Raw genomic sequence first — 20085 nt, 5'->3', positions numbered from 1 at the left:
TGTTTGTTTGTTTTTTGTTTTTTTTTTGGTTTTTTTTTGTTTTTTCGAGACAGGGTTTCTCTGTGGCTTTGGAGGCTGTCCTGGAACTAGCTCTTGTAGACCAGGCTGGTTTCAAACTCACAGAGATCCGCCTGCCTCTGCCTCCCGAGTGCTGGGATTAAAGGCGTGCACCACCAACGCCCGGCTTCTCTTTGTTTTTAAAGACAGTTTCTCTGTGTAACAGTCCTGGCTGTCCTGACACTCACTTTGTAGACCATGCCGGCCTTGAACTCACAAAGTGTGTGATATCTTGCTTATACAAATAAAGCCTGTCTAAAGATCAGAGAATGGAGCTTGCCACTAATAAAAACCCGGAGTCAGATATAGAGGAAAATCAGAGAGAAGAAACAAGCCATAACAACACCTTACCTCCTTAGCGTCTCAAGAAGAGCAAGTTCCTGTTTCTTCCCGCTTATATCCTCCCTCTGCCCAGCCATCTCACTTCCTGTTTCTGTCCAGCCATCTCACTGCCTGTCTGTACAGACCTCCAGACCTCTATGGTTAGCTAGTGGCAAGCTCCATCTTCTGATCTTCAGACAGGCTTTATTTGTACAAGCAAGATGTCACCACATAGAGATCCGCCTGCCTCTGCCTCCCAAGTGCTGGGAATAAAGGCGTGCACCACCAATGCTCAGCCACAATCAGATTTCTAACATTAGGGTCAAACTCAGGTACTTGTGCTTGCAAGACAGGAACTTCCTCCATCAAGCTGTTTCCCTAACCCAGGACTGGAATCTTATGACCCAAACCCAGATGTTTCTTCTCTGAGATTGATTAAGATGAGAATTTCACCTGGGCTGTAGCTCACACCTTTAATCATTGAAACAGATCTTTGTGAGTTCAAGGCCAGCCTGGTCTACACAGACACCCTGTCTGAAAAAAAAAAAAAAGATGGAAACAACCAATGAATGTTGGTGACAAGAAAATAGGAGTGACAGGAGCCTTAGAATTTAGACGGTTCCCCGTTTTCTTTGGAAAAAGGTTAATGGCTCTCTTCATTCCCTGGAGGCTCCTCTCCTGCATGGTGGAGGGTCCTGAAGGCAGGGGAGGGGAGAGCTGGGAATAAATTCCTTCCATGTCTCCCTGTGCACTGGAGACAGCTGAGGCTAACAAGCCGTGACTGGCTGTCTACCTTTTGTCCCCCAGGACTTCTAATGAACTCTTGATTAAGGTTGTGGTGTAAATCTTGCACAGGCCAAAGGAATTGGCGGGAAATGCCCGCCCTCCCCAAGCACTGCATGGTGTTGCATACAGGACATTAGTGAGATCCCCAGAGTTGACTGGGGAATCTCAGCAATTATAGCTCAGCGGGTCAGACGCCACCCCACATGAAGACTTGCCTTCATGTCAGTTTTTAGGGTTGGCTTAAGCTGGACTTGGTGGATTTGGGGGTTGAGGCAGAGGCACTAGTTACCAGCCCATCTCTATCCATTCTGGGAACCCACCAGAGGCTTAAGGGGACAAAGTTCTCAAGAATTGAGCACCAACCATGGTGAGCTGGCTTACTAGTCTCAGCTCTCTGCAGCTCATAGGGAACTGGGAGCATCCTTCTCCCTGTGCAGTGTACATGACTCCATGGCATCCTGTTTAGAAGGGTGGAAAAATGGAACAGAGGTGGGCACAGCCTCCTCTAGCTTCCATGTGTGTGTGTACATGAACATATACACTCACACATAGGCATGCATGCATGCACACACACACACACACACACACACACACACACACACACACACACAGAATCGCTTATCGAGCACCCACTGTTTACCAGGTCTGTGACATACTTGGCACTTATTTTGTGGCTGTGTGACTTGAACCTGGCACAGAGTAGTCCCTTGTTGTTTGCTGAAAGAATGAATGAATGAATGCCTTCTCCCAGGATAAATTTCACAGGTATACAAACCTGAGCAGCCAACTCAGAAGGACACACATTTAGCCTCATGCCCTGTTACCATCTTGAAAACCGTAGTAACTTTTGGAGAGGGCCCCCACATTTGTCTCTTGCATCAGACTCTGACATTTTGCATCTGGTCCTGTTTCTGCAGATCACAGCATGGAGTGGATCTGTCTGCTGGAACAAACAATGAGCCCTGGAAAAGAAAAACAGTTATTCAGTCTTTAAACTGAAACCAGGACCCAGGTGTGGTTCTTCACAAGGTTGGAGCTGTCATGTTGTGTCTTCATGCCTGGCCTGGGGGCAAATTACAGATCCACAAATTCCCGGGGCCTTTCTCTTCGGTTCTTAGAGGCGGAGGGTCTAAAAAATCTGGCAAGGCGGACTTCTATCTTCCCACTGCGATTCTTTCTTGTTCTGGAACGCAGGAGAGAGAGGGACATGGAAAAAGGACAGGGAAACACCAGCAGTATGGCAAGCCAGTGCTCTCATTAGCCTGAGGGAGGGAGGCAGGAGGATACAGGCACACCTCAGAGATTAGCCCCTCACCCTGGCTGCCTGAGGGCCTCTGATTTGCCACCAAACAAGCTGGTCCCCTCTCCTGGAACAAAGCGAAGCTGGCTGGTGTAGCTTAGAAGCTGCAAATGTCTGGCAAATGACTAGCCTCTGGAACAGGACTGTTTGCAAAGTTCCTGTTGGCTCCAAACGGAGGCATTTTATGCAGAGGGAAATAAGGTCGCATTTGCTGAGGTGAGGAGCGGACAAAGAACGGCTCCCTGTAGAGCTGCACTGTCTGAGCCCGAATCTTTGTTCCTCCTGCCCCAACAGTAGGCCTGTGCTCTTCCCCACCCAGTTCTTCCGGTTCTGGAGAGAGGCTGGCAGGAGGATGCTCAGAAGCAGGAATGTGAACGGGGAAGGTGTGTACACATTCTTTGAGAACATCAGAAAGCCTGGACTACTCGCACATCCGAATCGAGCTGTGGGCAGGAGGATAACTGCCAGTGGTTTTTTGTTTTCCAGTCAGAGATGGAGTCAAGACGCAGAGGAAAGCAAGGCGATGGTGGCACAGGCCTTTAATCCCAGCACTCGGGAGGCAGAGGCAGGCGAATCTCTGTGAGTTCGAGGCCAATCTGGTCTACAGAGCGAGTTATAGGGCAAGCCCCAAAAGCTACAGAGAAACCCTGTCTTGAAAAACCAAGGGGAAAAACAAAAACAAAAACAAAAACAAAAAAGGAGAGGAGGAGGAGAAGGAGGAGGAGGAAATGGTCTGTAGGTTCTTGATTCCCCACACACTCAAAGCCTCAGGTCCCAGCTGAAGCCATACACCCGGGCCCCAACCTTGCCGGCAGGAGGGGAGGGGTAGAAGGAGAGAAGGCTAGGTAGGTACTGCCTACTTGGGCCTCAGGGACAAGGCAGGCTGGATAAGATTGGTGTTTTCTACCGCGAGCAACCTGGATTATGATCCTAAAGAAAAAAGACAGGAAGAGGTTGATCCAGATCCCATCGCCTAGTTCACAGCCGCACCTCCCTGCGGCTCTCCCGGGCACAGAGCTAAGAAGCCACCCTCCGTTCATAGTACCGGGCTCCTCCGGCACGGTCAAGGTCACGTGATGCAGAACTTATTTATTAAAGGGTTCTAAAAGTCAGATGTTTCTGTCGTTCTGGCAATTGGAGACTCCTCAGGGAGGCTGCCTGAGGTTGATCTAGAGGTCAGGGTTGCTCTGTGAAGCGGCTCCTCTTAGATTTAAAGGAAGCCTTTCTTTGCTTTAAGGCTCCGTCATCGTTGGATGCCCCTGTATCCTGCACAGTAGTTTCCCTTGTCTCACCTAGAGGCCTGATTATGGCCTTGAGGTCTACACATTATAATAAGCTCCACAGAAGGAAACTGTGTGCCAGTCTCTTCAGACTGACTGCTGAAGCCTTTCATTGTTATTATTATTATTATTATTATTATTATTATTATTATTTAAAACAGTGGGCAACAGCTCCTGTTTACAAGACTCTTTAGACTTCACTGTCATTGTTCATTCATTGTTCTCTGAGCAGACCCATGGAAAAGACATAAACAATATGAAGGGTTATGAGCGACAGGCTGAGGGAGCAGGCCAGTAAGGTGTTTGGCATTTGAGCATGTGGACTTGAATTTGATGTCTGTAACACATGTAAAAACTTGTAGTGTGGTGGTGTGTGCTTGTGATGCCAGCACTGGGGAGGGGGCGATGGGAGGACTCCTAGGGCTCGCTGGCCTGACTAGACTAGAATAACGGCAAACTCTGGATTAGCAAGAGACCCTGACTCCAAAAATCAAGGTGGGTGACTCTCCCTGAGCAGCCTGTACCCACACTTGGGTATGTCTTACTTCTTGAGACACTGTGTTCTGGGGTGTATCTTGCTTTCTTCTGAGTGTTCTCTTTCTCTTAACTCTTGTGTGTCAGTCAACGTTAGGGACTAGAGAAACGGCTCATCAGTTAAGAACACTTACTGCTCTTGCAGAGAGGCCTGGGTTCAGTTCTCAGCACCCACATGGTGGTTGACGACTGCCTGTAACTCCAGCTCTAGAGGACTCTACACCCTCTTCTGATGTCCGTGGGCTCATGCACACATACAATGTACACATACAATGGCTCAGTCTCTCACACACATACACATAAATTAACTAAAACTTGTTCAGTATATGTTTATTAAACCCCTACTTTGCTTCATAAGAAAAAAACAAAAACAAAATCAAAGTGGGATACAACTGAGGCATTATTTCTGTCCTCTACACATCTGTACATGTAGACTCACACAACAAAGAGTTACCAGCAATCATAGACACCCATGTGACCCACAGCAGCCTTGGTCAATGTAGAATGATAGAGAGGTATATATATATATATATATATATATATATATATATATATATATATATCCACTCCTCAGCCCTTCCCATCCATACTCCCTATTGACTACTCCAGGGTTTTATGAAGATAATTTTATCATTGACTTTGATTTCATTTTTCAGAATGGGGGAGTCTCACTGTGTTGTTATGTAGGTGGGCGTCAAATTCTTGGGCTCAAGTGATACTCCTGCTCCTCCTCTTCAGTAGCTGAGGACTACTGGTGTGTACTTGCTGTGCCAGGTCTCACTTCCTTTTGAAAAACCAATTATGCTGGTATATATTTACCGAAAGTCATAACAACTTTGCTTGTTTCTGAAGGGCCTTTCTCTGGATTCTTAAAGTATGTGTTGCTGTATCCAGCATCATTTACTCAAAGCCATGGTTGTAACACTTGACTGTTTTCCCAGGGGGAAAAAAATGGAGCCTCAGAGAGCTTGAGTGACACATTAAAAGACATTTAACTAGTTAGTGCAGAGTGGGGTATGAAGCCACACTCTCTCGCTGCACTGCCCAGTGATGAACCGAAGGTGGTGACCTCCATGGCCACCCTTGTGGATTGAAAACACAAGAGATGGTCCATGTGGCTGAGCCCAGCTCACAGACTCCAGGCAAGGAGGCTCACCCAGGAGCACTGCGCCTGCAATCACTCTTCCTTGCAACTGTACCGATGGAGGAGTAATTTCCTCCAAGCACATAAGGGTGCCCTTTGGAGAGAAAAGCTGTAAGGAGGCGCTACCCAGCCCCAAACAACACGTGTCCTTTTATTCAACATTTCTTGTGTAGTCAACCATTCCTTTCTGTGACAAAATACCCTAGATATTCAACTTAAAAAGAAGAAAACCTTATTTTGGTTCATAGTTTCAGAGGTTTCAGTTGACAACTGGTTGCTTTGGGGATGACACCGAGGCAGAACTCCAAAAAAGCTGCAAAAGAGACCTGAAGGGGATGAGGTCCCAGGAACTGCTTCCAGGGTAGGTCTCAAGAGACCGAACAGCCTTTTACCGGGCCCCATTTCCTAAAAGCTCCAACTCCCAATAAGGCCAAAGCTTGGCAACCAAGGATTTACATGTGGACCTTTGAGGAACTTTGTAGAATCAAACTTTAGCAATGGGCTAAAGTCATTTTCAGTTTCTTTACTTAATGGCCACATGGGCCTTAGTGACAAGACATGTTCTGAGAAATTTTAGGGCATATAATTTATGTCATTGTAAAAATGTCACAGAATATACTTATAAACCTATATGTCATAAGCTACCATATATCTTGGCAGTATGTGTGTGCATATGAGTTGACAATAGCATCATTCTCCCCCACCTTTACTCCCTGCTTCTCTCTCTCTCTCTCTCTCTCTCTCTCTCTCTCTCTCTCTCCTCTCTCTCTGTGTAATAATCTCTCCTCTCTCTCTGCTCCTAGGGCCATGATGAACAAAACATGAAATTAAACCAAGCCCAAGAGAGAATGATGCAATCTAGAGATGCAGTAAACACGAACAGTGAGAAGCAGCTGCTGTCAGCATAATGCCACATACTGGTTTATAGCACACTTGTTTCTTTTTAAAATCATGGTTATTTATCAATTCATTTATTGGTTTTAGGGGCACGCATATGACATAGTGCACTTATGGAGTTCGGAGGACAATTTCAGGAGTTGGTTCTCTCACATGTGGGCAGAACTCAGGTCGTCACGTCTAGAGGCCAGCACCTATACCCACTGAAGCATCTCACCAGCCCTATGCTTGTTTTTCTTTTCTCTTCTTTTCTTCTCTCTCACTCTCATTTTTTTTTTATTTATTTGCTTTATTTGAGACAGGGTTTCTCTGTGTAGCATTGGCTGTCCTGGAATTTGCTCTGTATACCAGGCTAGCCTCAAACTCACAGAGATCTGTCTGCCTGTGCTTCCCAAGTGCTGGGAATAAAGGTGTGTGCTACCACCACCTGGCTTGTTGTGCTTTTTTTTTTAAAATGGGCAATAGTATATTCAAAAATAATAAGAAGAAAGTAAATATATAAACCAGTAACACAGTGACACACACACACAATATATATATATATATATATATATATATATATATATATATATTGTCTTGGTTGTAATTGGATGTTCTATGCTTTTATATGACTTTCATATGTGGTGGTGGGTTTCTCACTACCAGCATCTATCTCTAAGGATACAAGCAACGTCTGTGCTGAGACATTGTGATACTGATGCTGCTAAGCCTAGAAATTCTTGAGCTTCCTTATAATCTCATGGGACCACTGTCGAATGTGTGTTCTGCCACAGATAGTGAAGGGACCAGCTCCCCATTTCGGCAGCCATAACAGCCTAGCACGAGCTTGCCTAACCTTGCCTTGGTCACTAGGAGGTCAGATGCCTGCCTCGTGGCAAGGAACCAATCAGAAGTTAGCTGGTAGTGCTATGCTTTACGGCTCTGGGTGTGCTTTACGGACAAGTGCACAGCAATGATGTGCAGAGCATAGCAACCACCCTGGGAGGGCCTATAGGCCATAACAACCAGTTGACCAATCAACACAGGGCAAACCCTCCAAGCCTGGAGGCACACCAATCCTGAGCCTGTGTGTACCCCTAGACACTCCCCCTACACTGCCCTACAAGATCTCTATGCCATGGCTTCGCAGCGTCTTTCCTAGCCATCCACCATGGTGGATAGTTGAAAGGCCTGAGCTAACATGGGGTTAGCTTGTTAAACAACTGCAATAAAGCCTGGTGCTATTTGTATCAAGCTTTCACCTCTGCCTGGTGATTGGGGTGGCCGTGGTCCTGGGATGAGATCCTGGAGGCCTGAGCCTCCAGGGGTCTTTCAATAGAGACCTCATTATGCACATATGTCTATACACAAGTTAGGTCACAATGTTAAAGTCAGCGAGAAGCCTCACCATCCAGGCCAATGTTTTTTGATGAAGGTGTTATAAACAATGCTTTTCTGAATTTCCTCTTGAAGAAAAAATTGAGTTTTCTCTTCATACATTCTTGCTCATGAGGCTGACACAAACATCACATAAGAACTGTGATTAGCTGCACAAGCCCTTCATGTGACTGAGCTGACTAACCTTCTGCTATGGATGGGGCTGGGCTCCTAAGTCCCCACGCCTTTCTGAAGATCTATTGACAGTTAATGGTTGCTGGTGAATGGGGAGACATTTTCTTTAGTGGTAACCACTAGTATATTGTCAAAGCTCCTGCAAATCTCCCTTACTGAGGCTCAGCTACGCAATTCCAGTTAAACTCATGGGGTAACACAGCAGAAGATATGAAAATAGAAGGGGGAGTAGTTGAAAGAGGAATGGGATCAACAGGAGTGGGATGGGGACATAAGAGAGTAACCAGGGGTGTATATGATCTAAATACAATATATATTAAGATCGAAATGCATATATATGAAAATGTCATAATGAAACCTCATTGATACATATTTAAAATATGTTAATTTTAAAAAATTGCATAAAATTGTGGCATTTTGTGACAGCTGGAAGTCCCAGAGTAGACTCCCTGCTCCTGCCTGGAGAACTGCTTTATTCATTCAAGTTGCTCTGTGTTTGCTCAGCCTCTCAACTTCGGATGCATAAGGGCCTGGAAACGATGTCCAGTAATTTTCAACAGCTGCCTGGAGTGATTGAGGGAGCCCTGTGAAGGTGGTTACATCCTGTCACATTCCTGGAGGGTGAGACTTGGGAGGAGGAAGGAGGCAGTGAGGGAAGGAACATGATTATCTGAAGTCTGAAGAGGTTGGGCTGGCAGAGGCTGAAGTGTATGAATGGGGCAGGTTAGAAAAAAAATCAAAGCAAAACAAAACCAGAAACTAACAAACGGGTGTTTTAGAACCACAGCACAGGGTCAGAGCGATTACCTGGGAAGAAGACAGGGTTGTGAAGATAAGAGTCTGATATAGCCGCTGGCCTGGGGAAAAGCTGAAGTGCTCACTATAGACTCCTGCAGGGAGAGACCCCTGATACCCTTCTGGGATGGCATGGTGCTTTTTCTAGGAATACTACAGACTCCAGCAAAGAAGCCAGTTCAGGGCTGGAAGCTGGGGAGCCCTCCAAGTGTTCAGGGTACTTCCCTAAGTACCCCATATGCTAACTCACTTGAGACAACATCCTGACAGTTTCACTGGCACTGTCGCTTTATCTTAAAATGGAATATTATGGGCGGTGGTGATGCACGCTTTTAATCCCAGCACTTGGGAGGCAGAGGCAGGTGGATCTCTGTAAATTCATGGTAAGCCTGGACTACAGAGTGTGTTCCAGAATAGCCAGAGCTACACAGAGAAACCTTGCAAAAAAAAAAAAAAAAAAAAAAACCAAAACTGGAGTATTACTTTTTCCTTTACACAGGGGCACAGGTGGGGGAACAGAGGCACACTGAGGCTAAATGACAGGCTTGGAGTCACTCAGTGCTGGAGCCTGGATTTGAACCCCGGCTCTTTGACTCCCCTGCCTGTTTTTATTATTTTATTTTTCCTTTTCTGTGGGAGGTTAAGAAACAAGGAACTGTGAGATCTGGAGTCTATTTCCATCAGGATATTCCTTCCTTATTCCTTCATTGCAGTCTGGTGTCACCCAAGGCAACAGAACCAACTTTCAGAAAAAAAAAAAAAAAGAAAAAGTCGCTTTGTAAAAGATGAGCCTGCCAGGCTAACCTGATTTCCTTCCTGGAGATCATGAGATTATGAGTGAACAGCCAGCCTGGGGGCATAACCTGCTGGTGGTTTATGGAGCCCTGCTGTGAGCCAGGGGCTAGGAGGAGCTGCCTTGTTCTTCCTGCCTTGTTCTTCTTTGGGATGGAGAGGGCTGTACTGTGACAGTCTCCTGTAAGGTGAGCCCACCTCACTCTCTGACCACTCATATCCACCCCCCACCCCCAAGAATCACGATGCTGCCCTGATCCTCCTGACCAGAAATGCCAGGGCAGGGACTCAAAGTCTGGCCTCATGTGCCCTTTCCTTTCATTGTGAGTTCTCATACTACGGAGTTCACTAAACAGAACTGGGTATCTGAAGCTTTGGTTGCCTTGAACCCTGGTGGCTACTTATGCAGAAAAGCAAAGAGGCACCTTAGGGTCACCAGGCTATTGTTAAAAACAAGGCCTTGGGACAGAGAGGGGCAGAGTTGGCTCCCACTCTGGGGCTAAGCTCTGTGTGTCAGGGCCAGGGAGTTCTGTGGCAGGTGGAGTCCCTTGGCCAACCTCCTGGACAGAGGGTGAAACCAAGCTTGGGTAGTTTGTCAAGTGCACATATGGTGGATGCTTGGCTGCATCTGCTGAAGCAGCGCCTGGTGTTGAGAGGGCTTCCCCATGCTTCCTCATCCTATACCAGGTGAGGAAACCAAACCCAGAGGCCAAAGGTGGGCACCCAGAAGACCCCAAGTGGCATGCCAACAAACTCAGGACTGCAAGACGTGGGTATGCACTTGTCCCATTCTCCAAAGGACCTTCTCGAGAGGGCGACTCAGCCAGCCCTGCATTCTCTAAGTTCTTAGTTCCTCCATTTAAACTCAGGGCACAGGAGCATGGCCAGCCTGGCAGCCTCTGTGCCTCTCCAGGCCAGGACATAGCCCAGCATGGGGCTCAGCTGTCTCAGCCAGCCGGGCTCCACATGGACATCTGGGCTGTGTCTCTAGGGAGAGCATCACTCTGCTGTCTCAGCTCCCTTAACGCTATGATGCAAACAGAATGGCCATTGCACCTACACTGCAATGTCTGATGAGCGTGAGAGTTCATCTCCCCTGCACAAGCACATAGGACGAGGTTCAAATGTGGGCGCTGACACTTGTTAGCTGTTGTCATCTTGAGGAAGCATGCCTCTGAGCATCAGGTTGCTCTTCTAAGTAATGAGGAAACCCTCCCAGTGTATTAGGCTATCCAGGAAGAGAGGAGAGCAGGTGCAAATGTTTGTTTGTTGACAGCCACAAGTCACAAGGATGGGTCCTTCAGTTACCCTTTTCGGGGTCCAGGACCCAGTGCGCAACACTGTAACTTCAGTTCCTTGGTTATTATGGAGGAGAGGTCCTTTCCTATCTCTTTGCTAGTTTTTGTCTGTTTGTTTGTTTGGTGCTTTTGAGACAGGGTCCCGCTATGTAGTTCAGGTTGGCCTTGAATTTGAGATCCACCGGCCTCAGCATCATGAGTACTGACTGGGATTGTAGGAATGTACCACCATACTCGACATTATCTGCCATCAGCCCTGCATTTTGGTCTCAAGACACAGGTTTTGAGCAATGGGATAAATACACATGGCTTCAGCAGACTTGAGAAGAGCTTGCTGGGTTTGATCTCTGTGCCATTGTCAATGTATTCAGGTAGACATACCCAAGGTGGCCCACTGGGCCCAGAGGGAGGTGAGGACATAGGGAACATAGCCTTAGCTGAGCTAACTTAGATCACACGTTAACCCAGGCCAAACCAGCAGAAGCAGGCAAGATCAGCCAGGAGTTGGCTGATGCAAACATAAGTGAGAAATAAAAAGTGATTGCTATTTTAAAACACCGAGGTGAGTATTTTATCACATAGCAATAGTGGATCAATACATCAGCTAGCACCCAGAAGTGGTGTGCTGCCTTAACAAAACCTAAAGTGTGCTGCAATAACTTTTGGAACTGGATGGTAGAATGAGTTATAGCAGAGGCTGAAAAAATGAATTGTAAGAAAATGCCTACAGGAGACCAGGAAAAAAAAATGGCAGCCCATGTTACACAGTGGTGAATCATTTGGTAGAATTGTTGGCCATAGTAACTGGGGAAATACAACATGTATCTAATGAACCCCTGTGAAGTGTTTACCTAATTATTCTTTATCAATAAAAACTCAGGAGCAAGAACCTGAATGATCACAGAAGTGGAGGAGAAGCAACCCGTGACTTTCTCTCTCCTCCCCTTCCTCAATCTTTCTACTTCCTGTGCCTCTCTATATGTCCTTGGTCCTCCAAAACCTCTATGGTTGATTTTGGTTAGCTAGTAGCTAGCCCCCCGCTTTGATTTATGGTAAGATTTATTGATAGTCTTGAGAGCATCAGAATTCAATCAAAATAGCCCACAACACTCCTGTTCTTGTGCAAAGAGGTTTTAAGGCAGAGTATCGAAACCATCAGACAACTTGAAGCTGAATAAGGTGCTGTGAACAAACAGAAACTCAGAGAATCAGCTTTCCAGTCTGCAAACACTTATTAGAAAGAGGGTTGAAAAGTGGGAACTGTTTTTGATATGTCTTTTGACATATGGCAAGCGATGGACTTGATCACATAAGGAATTTGTAGGAAACTGTGTTACCACAAGGAACTGGATGGTTTTATGAGGAATAGAAAATGACCTTGGCTAGGTGGCAGCTTGAAGGATGGATCTTACAGCACATAGGCCATGGCAGGGAAGGTGGCAGAAAAGGGAAGACATCTCAAGAGGCAGGTGCCATGGAGAATGGCTGTGCGATAGATCTTGGGACTGCAGAAAGTCTTCACACCCAGTACAGTAACTAGAAACGTCTTCACATCAGGATTTCGGAATAGATACAGGCTGGTTATTGAGAGGATCCTCTTCTCCCTCAGCTCAGTGCCAGTGATTTTTGATGGCTGTCCTGTCCTTAGTAGGGCATGCGTGCCGCAGGTGAGGGGAATGGATGACTTCTCCATAGGAGTCTGGATCAAGAAGAGCTGCACGTGGTCCTGATGCAGAGCATGAAAGACAGACTTCTGAGCTTGGTGCCACTGCTTACTTTAGAGGTGTAGTTGAACCTGTGATGGGAATGCTTAGCAAGTGGAAAGAGCCTGGATAAAAGGGATTGTGAGCATGGAGTGTAAAGATTGATGAGATGAATGGACACAGTTCCTCACCTCTCTGCTATGTCCATGATCTTTGCCATAGAACTTTACAGTTCCTTCTGGGTGAGAGGTATTTCCTCATCCATGACCGATCTGGCCATGTGACCTGTTTTGGCCAATATAAATAGTCTTAATAAGTACTTGAGTGGCAGAGTATGAGTCTCTAATATTGATATGATAGGGACATGCTCAGGCTAGCTTAGTGATTGGTGGAGGATGGAAGACAGGTGCAATAGAATTATCTCCAAGTCTGCCAGTTGAAGACTTAGTGTGAGTTCATTCAAGACCTACAGAACAACCTGCCACCTTAGCCTAGATCAGCCAGCTTTAGCCAATGCATACACGCACGCGCGCGCGCGCGCACACACACACACAGACACACACAGAGAAAGAGGAGACAGAGAGACAGAGAGAGAGAAATCAGCAAGCACACCAACAGTCTGAGATGGTGTTTGCCTTACTCTGACTACTTTGATGGCTCCACCAGGCATCTCCCTGAATCCATTCCCTTTGTAACAGAGCTCTGCAGCTTCTTCCAACTTCACGCCTTGGGATGGCCTTGGTACCCGTCATGCCAGCTGACTTCAATGGAAGTGATGGTGAGTAGCCCCAAGCCCACGTGGTACTCTCACATTGCAGCTGGCTGTCTGAATTTTCAGAGTGTGCAAGCCTAGTCAACACAGATGTTGCAATAAAGGCTCCAGACACGTGAGTCTAGCCCACACATGATCTGCCAGTTGACCACAGATGCATGAGTGGGACCAGCCAGAATGAAAATTGTCCCACAAAAGGAAAAGCATCCTTAAGCCACAGCACTCTGTGGTCTGTTGCAAAGCGCTACTGTGATTGACAACAGACAACTAATAAAAGCTGGATGAAGGCAGAGGGAAAGGAAAGAGAACTACTCTGAGGATGGGAACTATGGGGCTGCTTGGTGTCAGGGAATGAGCATCCCTATCTCTGGTTCAAAGGAGATGGAGGGCAACCCCAAAGTGTCCTCAACCCAGAGGATTCAAGACTTCTGTTGTCTGACTGGCTGGACTGGCTGTCAGGTGACAGATTCAATGAAGATCTCATTACTAGACTGCAGATTGGATGTCTGCCGAGTTCATTACCAAACAGGTTCACCTGGGGAAGGTCATTTTATTATCCTTTTATTTTCTATTTTGCTATCAAAAACCGATTCTGCAGCCCCAGTGGGTTCTAGTCTTCCTCTCACTGAATGGTGTTTTTTTTGGTTTATGTTCAGGAACACAAACAGGGGCTGTGTAGGAACCCACCCAGTCAGAAGCAAGTTGGAAGGCCAGGATTCTATGAGGCTAAGAGTGAGCTCCTCATCAAGGGGGATTCTTCAGGTGAGGGAGGGTCTTAGCCTTTGTGTTGGTTGCTGGAGGTATATTGGGGGGTGGGTTAGGAAATGCAAGAACTTCTGGAAACATCTGAAACCTGCTCCTGACCTCTTTGAGCCAGTGCCTGCTGGGGGGGTGTGACTTTGGGTACCTCCCTCCTGTTCTCTGTGTCCCTATTGTGTCGTTGGTCACCTGAATTTAACAACTCTTTCTGTTTCTAATAGTCTATGCAGGGTTTAGTGGAGACTTTGAGGACCTAGGAAGATGGAATCATGGCTCAGAGATGCTCTCTTCTCTGGAGAAGTCACTAGTGCTGGCTCTAAAATATGTCCTGAACATTCTGGTCTGACTTCTTGAGGGAATGGGGAGCATGGGGCTAGAGGGAATATACCTGCCTCTGCATATGCATTGGCTTCACAGGCTCAGACAAACCACGGGCCAGGCATCCCATCATACACCAGAACCGCTTCTCCTCCACCCTCCTCACCTTCTGATGTCAAGCTCCCCACCTCTGCTATCCCTCTTTGGCAGTGAGGGACATAGGGCATCCGAGGCAGAGCCAATCCCCATTTTGACACCACTGTCTTAAGTTGGAACATACAAGCAAGATCTTCCCTCTGGCTTCAAGGACTCTACTAGGCAAGTAGGGTACAGCGAGTTAGTAGAAAATCGTCAAGGTCCAATCACAGCTCCCAGTCTTTACTTTTGACTGGAGTGCTCATCTCTTGACAGTTTGTATCTGAAAAGGGAAGGAGGCCTCCTCTGCCAGTGCCTATTGAATGCTATAGTTCCTGGGCACCTGCTTAGGAAGCTGGACCTATAGCAGGACCTGGAAGGATCCAAAGAGGCATAAGATCATGTCCAGATTCTTTGGCTGGCGTGTGGCCAAAGGGCAAAGTCAAGGGCAAAGTCTTTCAAGCAGAATGAAGATGCCCTCAGTTCAGACCTGCAGGCTCAGTGGGACCCCCTCCTGTGCAGGAGCACAAAAAAGGGTTGAGTAAGGAGCCCACCCAGTCAGACCCAAGTTGGGGGTCCAGGGTTCTGTGAAGCTATGAAGACCCTGCATGAAGGAGGGGTGTGGAGTGGCCTTAGGCCTTTGTGTTGGTTGCTCTTCGTGTGTGTATGTGTGTGGCGGGGTTTGTCTTAGGAAATGCCACCTGATCACCCAGCTGGACTGCCGCCCATCAGCACTTGGAACTTCAGGTAGAAGTGACTTTGCAAGGCCCTTCTTTCTCCACTCAGCCACCGTCCCTTCCAAGTTTCCCCAGCTCAAGTCTAGGTCAGTCTGTGTCACTCTCAGTCTTTCACCGTATGAGCTGAAGAACACTGGCCTTGGCACCAGGCAGCCAGGAATCAGGCCCTCAATTTCCCCATCGGTAACCTGGATAAGCAGTGGGCTCTCAGGGTGGAAACGGGGCAGGGAGGGGGAGTAGGGAGGACCAGCCTGTGACTTCCGTCCATTTCAGAATCTCCCAGGCCTACCCTTAGGAGAAAGAAAACCTACTCCTGCCCCTGCCCAGCCCTTGGCCTTTTGAATGGCTTTATTTACTTTTATTTATTTATTTTTTTTAAAGTACGGTGGTCCCCAAGGCAAATCCACATTTGGGAACCTGTACTTATCCTAGAGGTCTGCTGTGGGTCGTGGGTATTGAAATAGTAAGCTTTATTTCTGCTTCCCTCCTAGGGCGGTCGGTTCTGAACTCTCCTGGGAGCTCTGAACTTGGTAAAGGCAGAAAGTCCGGCTCTTTCGAAGGAAGGGACACTAGCTCCTGAATCAGCCACTCATCGACCTCCGACTTTGCAGCAAAGCCTTCTGCGGTGACAGAAGAGTGTCTAGAGTAGCACAACAGGCATCCAATGACGGTAGAAGTTAAGCATTACATCATCACCGTGGGCTTTCATTGGCGGACATCGCAACCTCAGTCCTTGTCTGTTTGCAAGCTCAGGATTCCTAAATTCTATGCCTGACTTTGCAGGGAACTAGGGAACGCCCTGACTGGGCAGAGCTCTGGGCTTGCGGGAGGGTCTGGTTCCGCCATTAATTAGGAGAGAGACAGTAAATCTGCAGGCATCGGTTTCCTCAGCTCTCTGTGTCGTCCCCCCCCCCCCGATATCGCAGGTGATGCCCCCCAGCTCCCATTCTTGGGAACCATCCTGCCCAGGGCTGGGTTGCCTGCAGCCAGTTTAGTCTGTTTTGTGCTTCTTTTGCGAAGTGGACATTGGAATAATGGTTAATGCTAACTGAGCATTGTCTAAAGATCAGACCCTGGGCTGAGTGAGCCTCATCCAGGAGTTCATCCTGTCTAGATACTAGCTCCCCAAGCAGCACCGAATGCTCAGAGATATACACCATCGACTTTGAAAATGTGCTGGCTCCAGGCTTTAGAGTTCAGGAGAAGACAGGGCTGAGCCAGCAGGCAGGCTGCATGGCAGTTGACCCCTGTGCCCCAGAAAGGAACTAGGCCACCGACCGCCACCATCATTCTTGGTTTAGATCCCCAGCCTGGTGGGTGGTTCTACTGGGAGCCTCCCCAGCTGTCTTGACAGCACAGACCAATTTGAGGAACAGTCTCTGGAGTGCCTGGAGGATTTCAGCTTCCCCGCCATCCCAGGGATGGTGGTATATAAATCAGAGGATGCTTGTCGGGTCCACGGTGGCATTTGATGCTTCTGGAACACTGCTGGTCGCCGGTCCCTTAAGTTTGAGCACTGCAGATTTCCCCATTATCTTGTGAAACATATTCCTTCTTGTCCCCTTTCTTCTTCAGGCCTCAGTACTAGGAAAAGGTGGAAACTCTCAACCCTCAAGGAAATCTGTGAAGCCCTACCTGTACTCTCTGTCTGAGCATGGGGGCATGAAGACCTGAGCCCCACAGTTTGGTTCCTGGGGGTGCTAGCCCTGAGGGACCAGGGTGAGGGAGTAAGTTTCTGGGGGCTCAATAGAATGGGCATCTCAGGCCTTAGGGCGACCTCCAGAGAGCCAAACTTGTTGACTTAGATCACTTACGTTTCATCTACTCGCCTATTACTTCTGGTGGATGCTTGGAAGGCAGTGGAGAAGGATTCAGCTCCAAAGGGCTGTCTGGTGGAAGAAACCATGGGCTCATTCAGTGTGGCAGGCTCACCTAGGAGCCCATAGCAAGAACTTGGAAGCTATCCAAAACGAGCTTTCTTGTGGCAGGGAGTGAGCTCCCCGTCTGCAGAGGCAGACTAGAAGAGCCCTGAGTGCCCAGAGGAGCAGGCTAACAAGCAAGCAGAGAACCAGGCACTGTAGCACCTAGGCCTGGGGAGTGCCAGTAAGAAGTCAGCATGGGCTTGGGAGAACAGGCAGTGGGCCCTGAAGGCTGCTTCACTGTCTTTTGGTAAGCCTTAATGGGAACTGGAAGCCCATAGTACAGCCTGGGGAGGAGGCCTGCATTCACCACATACTGTTTCTGAAGGAGAAAGGCATGTTGCAGAAGAAATTCAGGCATCAACAGAGGACAGGACTTGGGGGGAAGGGCTTTTAAAATGCACGGATGGCCTTTTCCACAGGAGCAGATTGAATCCTGGGTAGAACTTTCTGGGCACAATTTCCCCAACTCCACACAGTTCTAGGAGGAGCCTGGACCCTGTGACAGGCCTGTCTACTGGGCACTGTCTCCTCCCACCCCCAGCATACTCTGCCCATCTTGTCCATGAGCTGCTCCAGAAGGATGCAGCTTGAGAAGGCTCTGGGAGCTCCGTATCCTAGCAACCCAGCAACCTCGGAGGCTGGCATCTGCAGGGCTAGGCCCAGACTCAAGGCTCTAATTCCCTAGCCATCTCTTAATGGGGAACTTTCCCTCAGGGATATAGGAAAGGAGTGAAAAGATGGGGGTGGGGATGCAGTATTACAGTCCAGGCCAGGCTTCTCCAGCAGGACAGTTGGGGACAGAGAAAAGAGGACTGTAAGGGAGTGGTCCCATAGCTGGATATGCTACCTGTCTGTTAGCCATTTAGAATACAACAACTCTAAGCAGTGGTTCTCAATGACAGCTAACATCACAAGGTGTTAGGAATCCAGCCACTTTGGATGGAAGGTCACTCTGCCAAAATATCCAACCCAAATCACAGCAAGCCTCTAGAAGTGATCCCAGCCTTAAGATCTGTTGGCATGACAAAGAAGACAATAGGTGAACAGGTTAATGTGTTTAAATCATACCAGAGGGCTAGGGTCAGATTTTATCTGTGAAAAGGAAAAGAATGAAAAGTTGGGGTTGGGGGAGAAAGCTGCCCCAAAATATAGTTCAGTTGGTAGAGTGCTTTGCTTGCCTTGTATGCAAGAAGCTCTGGGTTCAATCCATGGGGGGGGGGTTGCTAGACGGAGTGGCACACACATGAAATCTTAGCACTGAGATGTTGGAGCCAGGGGAATCAGAAGTTCAAGGTCATTATGAACGAAAAAGCCACAGGGAAAGCAGGGGAGTGACAGAAGCATCAAAGCAACAATACAACAACTCCAAGAAGCACCTACCCATTAGAACATGGACAACCAAACAAACCAGACCGGAACAACCATCACAATGAGAAAGAAAACATTCCCAAGACAACTGGCAGTATCTGAAATAGACCAGACATTTAGTGATGCCAAGAGTTACTTTCATGTTTGAGCTGTGTGACGATGGTGTTGGGATATTGTTTAAAAGAAGTCTGATTTGTTGAGAGATTCATATAATCAAATGCCTGGGAGGAGCTTTAAAATAATCCATAGTGGAGGGGAGAGAGCAGAAAGGGTCGGATAGGCCAAGGCCGTTGCTGGATGGTTCTTATTGGAGATGGGTGTTGATGGACACAGGCCAGGCACTTTTGGAACATTCATTTCAAGGGATATGAGCCAATCCATTGGTATATACTTGAAAGTTTTCATGGTAAAGTATTCCTATAGAAATGCTATTCCTAAGGTGATTTATAGGTCAAATATCCTGATTTGACTATTACATACTATACTAATATATCCACATGTAACCATACCTTGAAATATTTACAACTGTAATTTGTCTACTAAAATTAAAATCTTACTATTAAAGTTCTCTTAGGTCAGGGTTGATGGCTCACCTCTGCAATTCTAGAACTTGAGAGGCAAAAGCAGGAGAATAAAAGATTGCAGGATAGCCTGAGCTACACAGTGAGACATCCATCTCAAAAAATGAAGAAGGTTGGGCAGGTTAGCTCAGTGGGTAATGGAACTTGCCACCAGGCATAATGCCCTGAGTTCAATCCCTGGAACCCACACAGTGGAAGAAGAGAACCAACTCGTGCAAGCTGTCCTGTGACCTCCATACATGTACCGTGACATTTACACACACATACACACACACATACCCCAAACTCTTAGAGGCAAAGAGTAGGGCCCAACCTATCTTTCCAGAAACTTGTATACAGAGAGATTCTCAATATCAGCACTAAACTCTGAAGGGCGTGTCCTAAGAAAAGCAAGGAGCGGTGTACTGCTGACACCAGTAACACCAGACATGATGGGAGTAACAGCTTTCTGGGCATGGGCATCAGACCCCCAGCAACAGGCCTGGACCTGCCCAAAATGTGGGAAATGGCTTCATTAGCATTTTAGTTGCTCCATAAAGAACAGTAGAAGTCAAAGACTCCAAACAAGCAACAGACCAGCAAGGAAGGGAAACTTTGCTTGCTAAAGTGAAGAGCCCAGAATTCCTGGATCATTAAAGTCCCCTGAAGGACAGTGCCTAAAGACTCAGCAGTGGGGATAGAGGCCTGTGATCCCAGAAGCCTGAAGCCTTGGACTCAGTCTTAGCCAGGCATTAGCTCAGCACTCCTGGCAGAGCTCCCAGCTTTAGGAGCCACAATGCAAACCTGCCTGTTTCTGAAGTTGTGGCTCCCTGTAGGGAGAGAAGGCTGGGTCTCTCCACTAAGCCCCTCACTTCGCACCAGTGTTAGCAGAGTCAATTGTTTGACTGGCCACCAAGGTTTTTCTTGTTAATGTCTTCCCTTTGCTGGGCTCTGTGCTATGTGGAGTCCATCTCAAGTTCATGAGTAAAATCTGGCTCTACCTCTTGATAGCTTTGTGGCCTCCGGCACGTATTTAACCTGTTCTGGGGCCTCGGT

The 20085-nt window shown here is 47.5% G+C and overlaps 1 protein-coding gene across 1 annotated transcript in view; it reads right to left on the bottom strand.

Annotated features, from left to right (window-relative positions):
- Window positions 1-2008: 2008 nt before the first annotated feature.
- The window catches only part of Ttc7b (tetratricopeptide repeat domain 7B), a 275916-nt gene continuing 257839 nt past the window's right edge, over window positions 2009-20085 (bottom strand). The window contains exon 20 of the mRNA XM_035445977.1: window positions 2009-2126. Within this exon, the coding sequence (XP_035301868.1) occupies window positions 2043-2126 (84 nt within the window). The 3' untranslated portion in view covers window positions 2009-2042. The remainder of the gene's footprint in view (window positions 2127-20085) is intronic.

This window comes from Cricetulus griseus, chromosome 5 (genome assembly GCF_003668045.3).
Source record: "Cricetulus griseus strain 17A/GY chromosome 5, alternate assembly CriGri-PICRH-1.0, whole genome shotgun sequence".
Taxonomy (NCBI): Eukaryota; Metazoa; Chordata; class Mammalia; order Rodentia; family Cricetidae; genus Cricetulus; species Cricetulus griseus.
The sequence above is the reverse complement of the archived record's forward strand: the minus strand, read 5'-3'. Positions and strand labels throughout refer to the sequence as shown.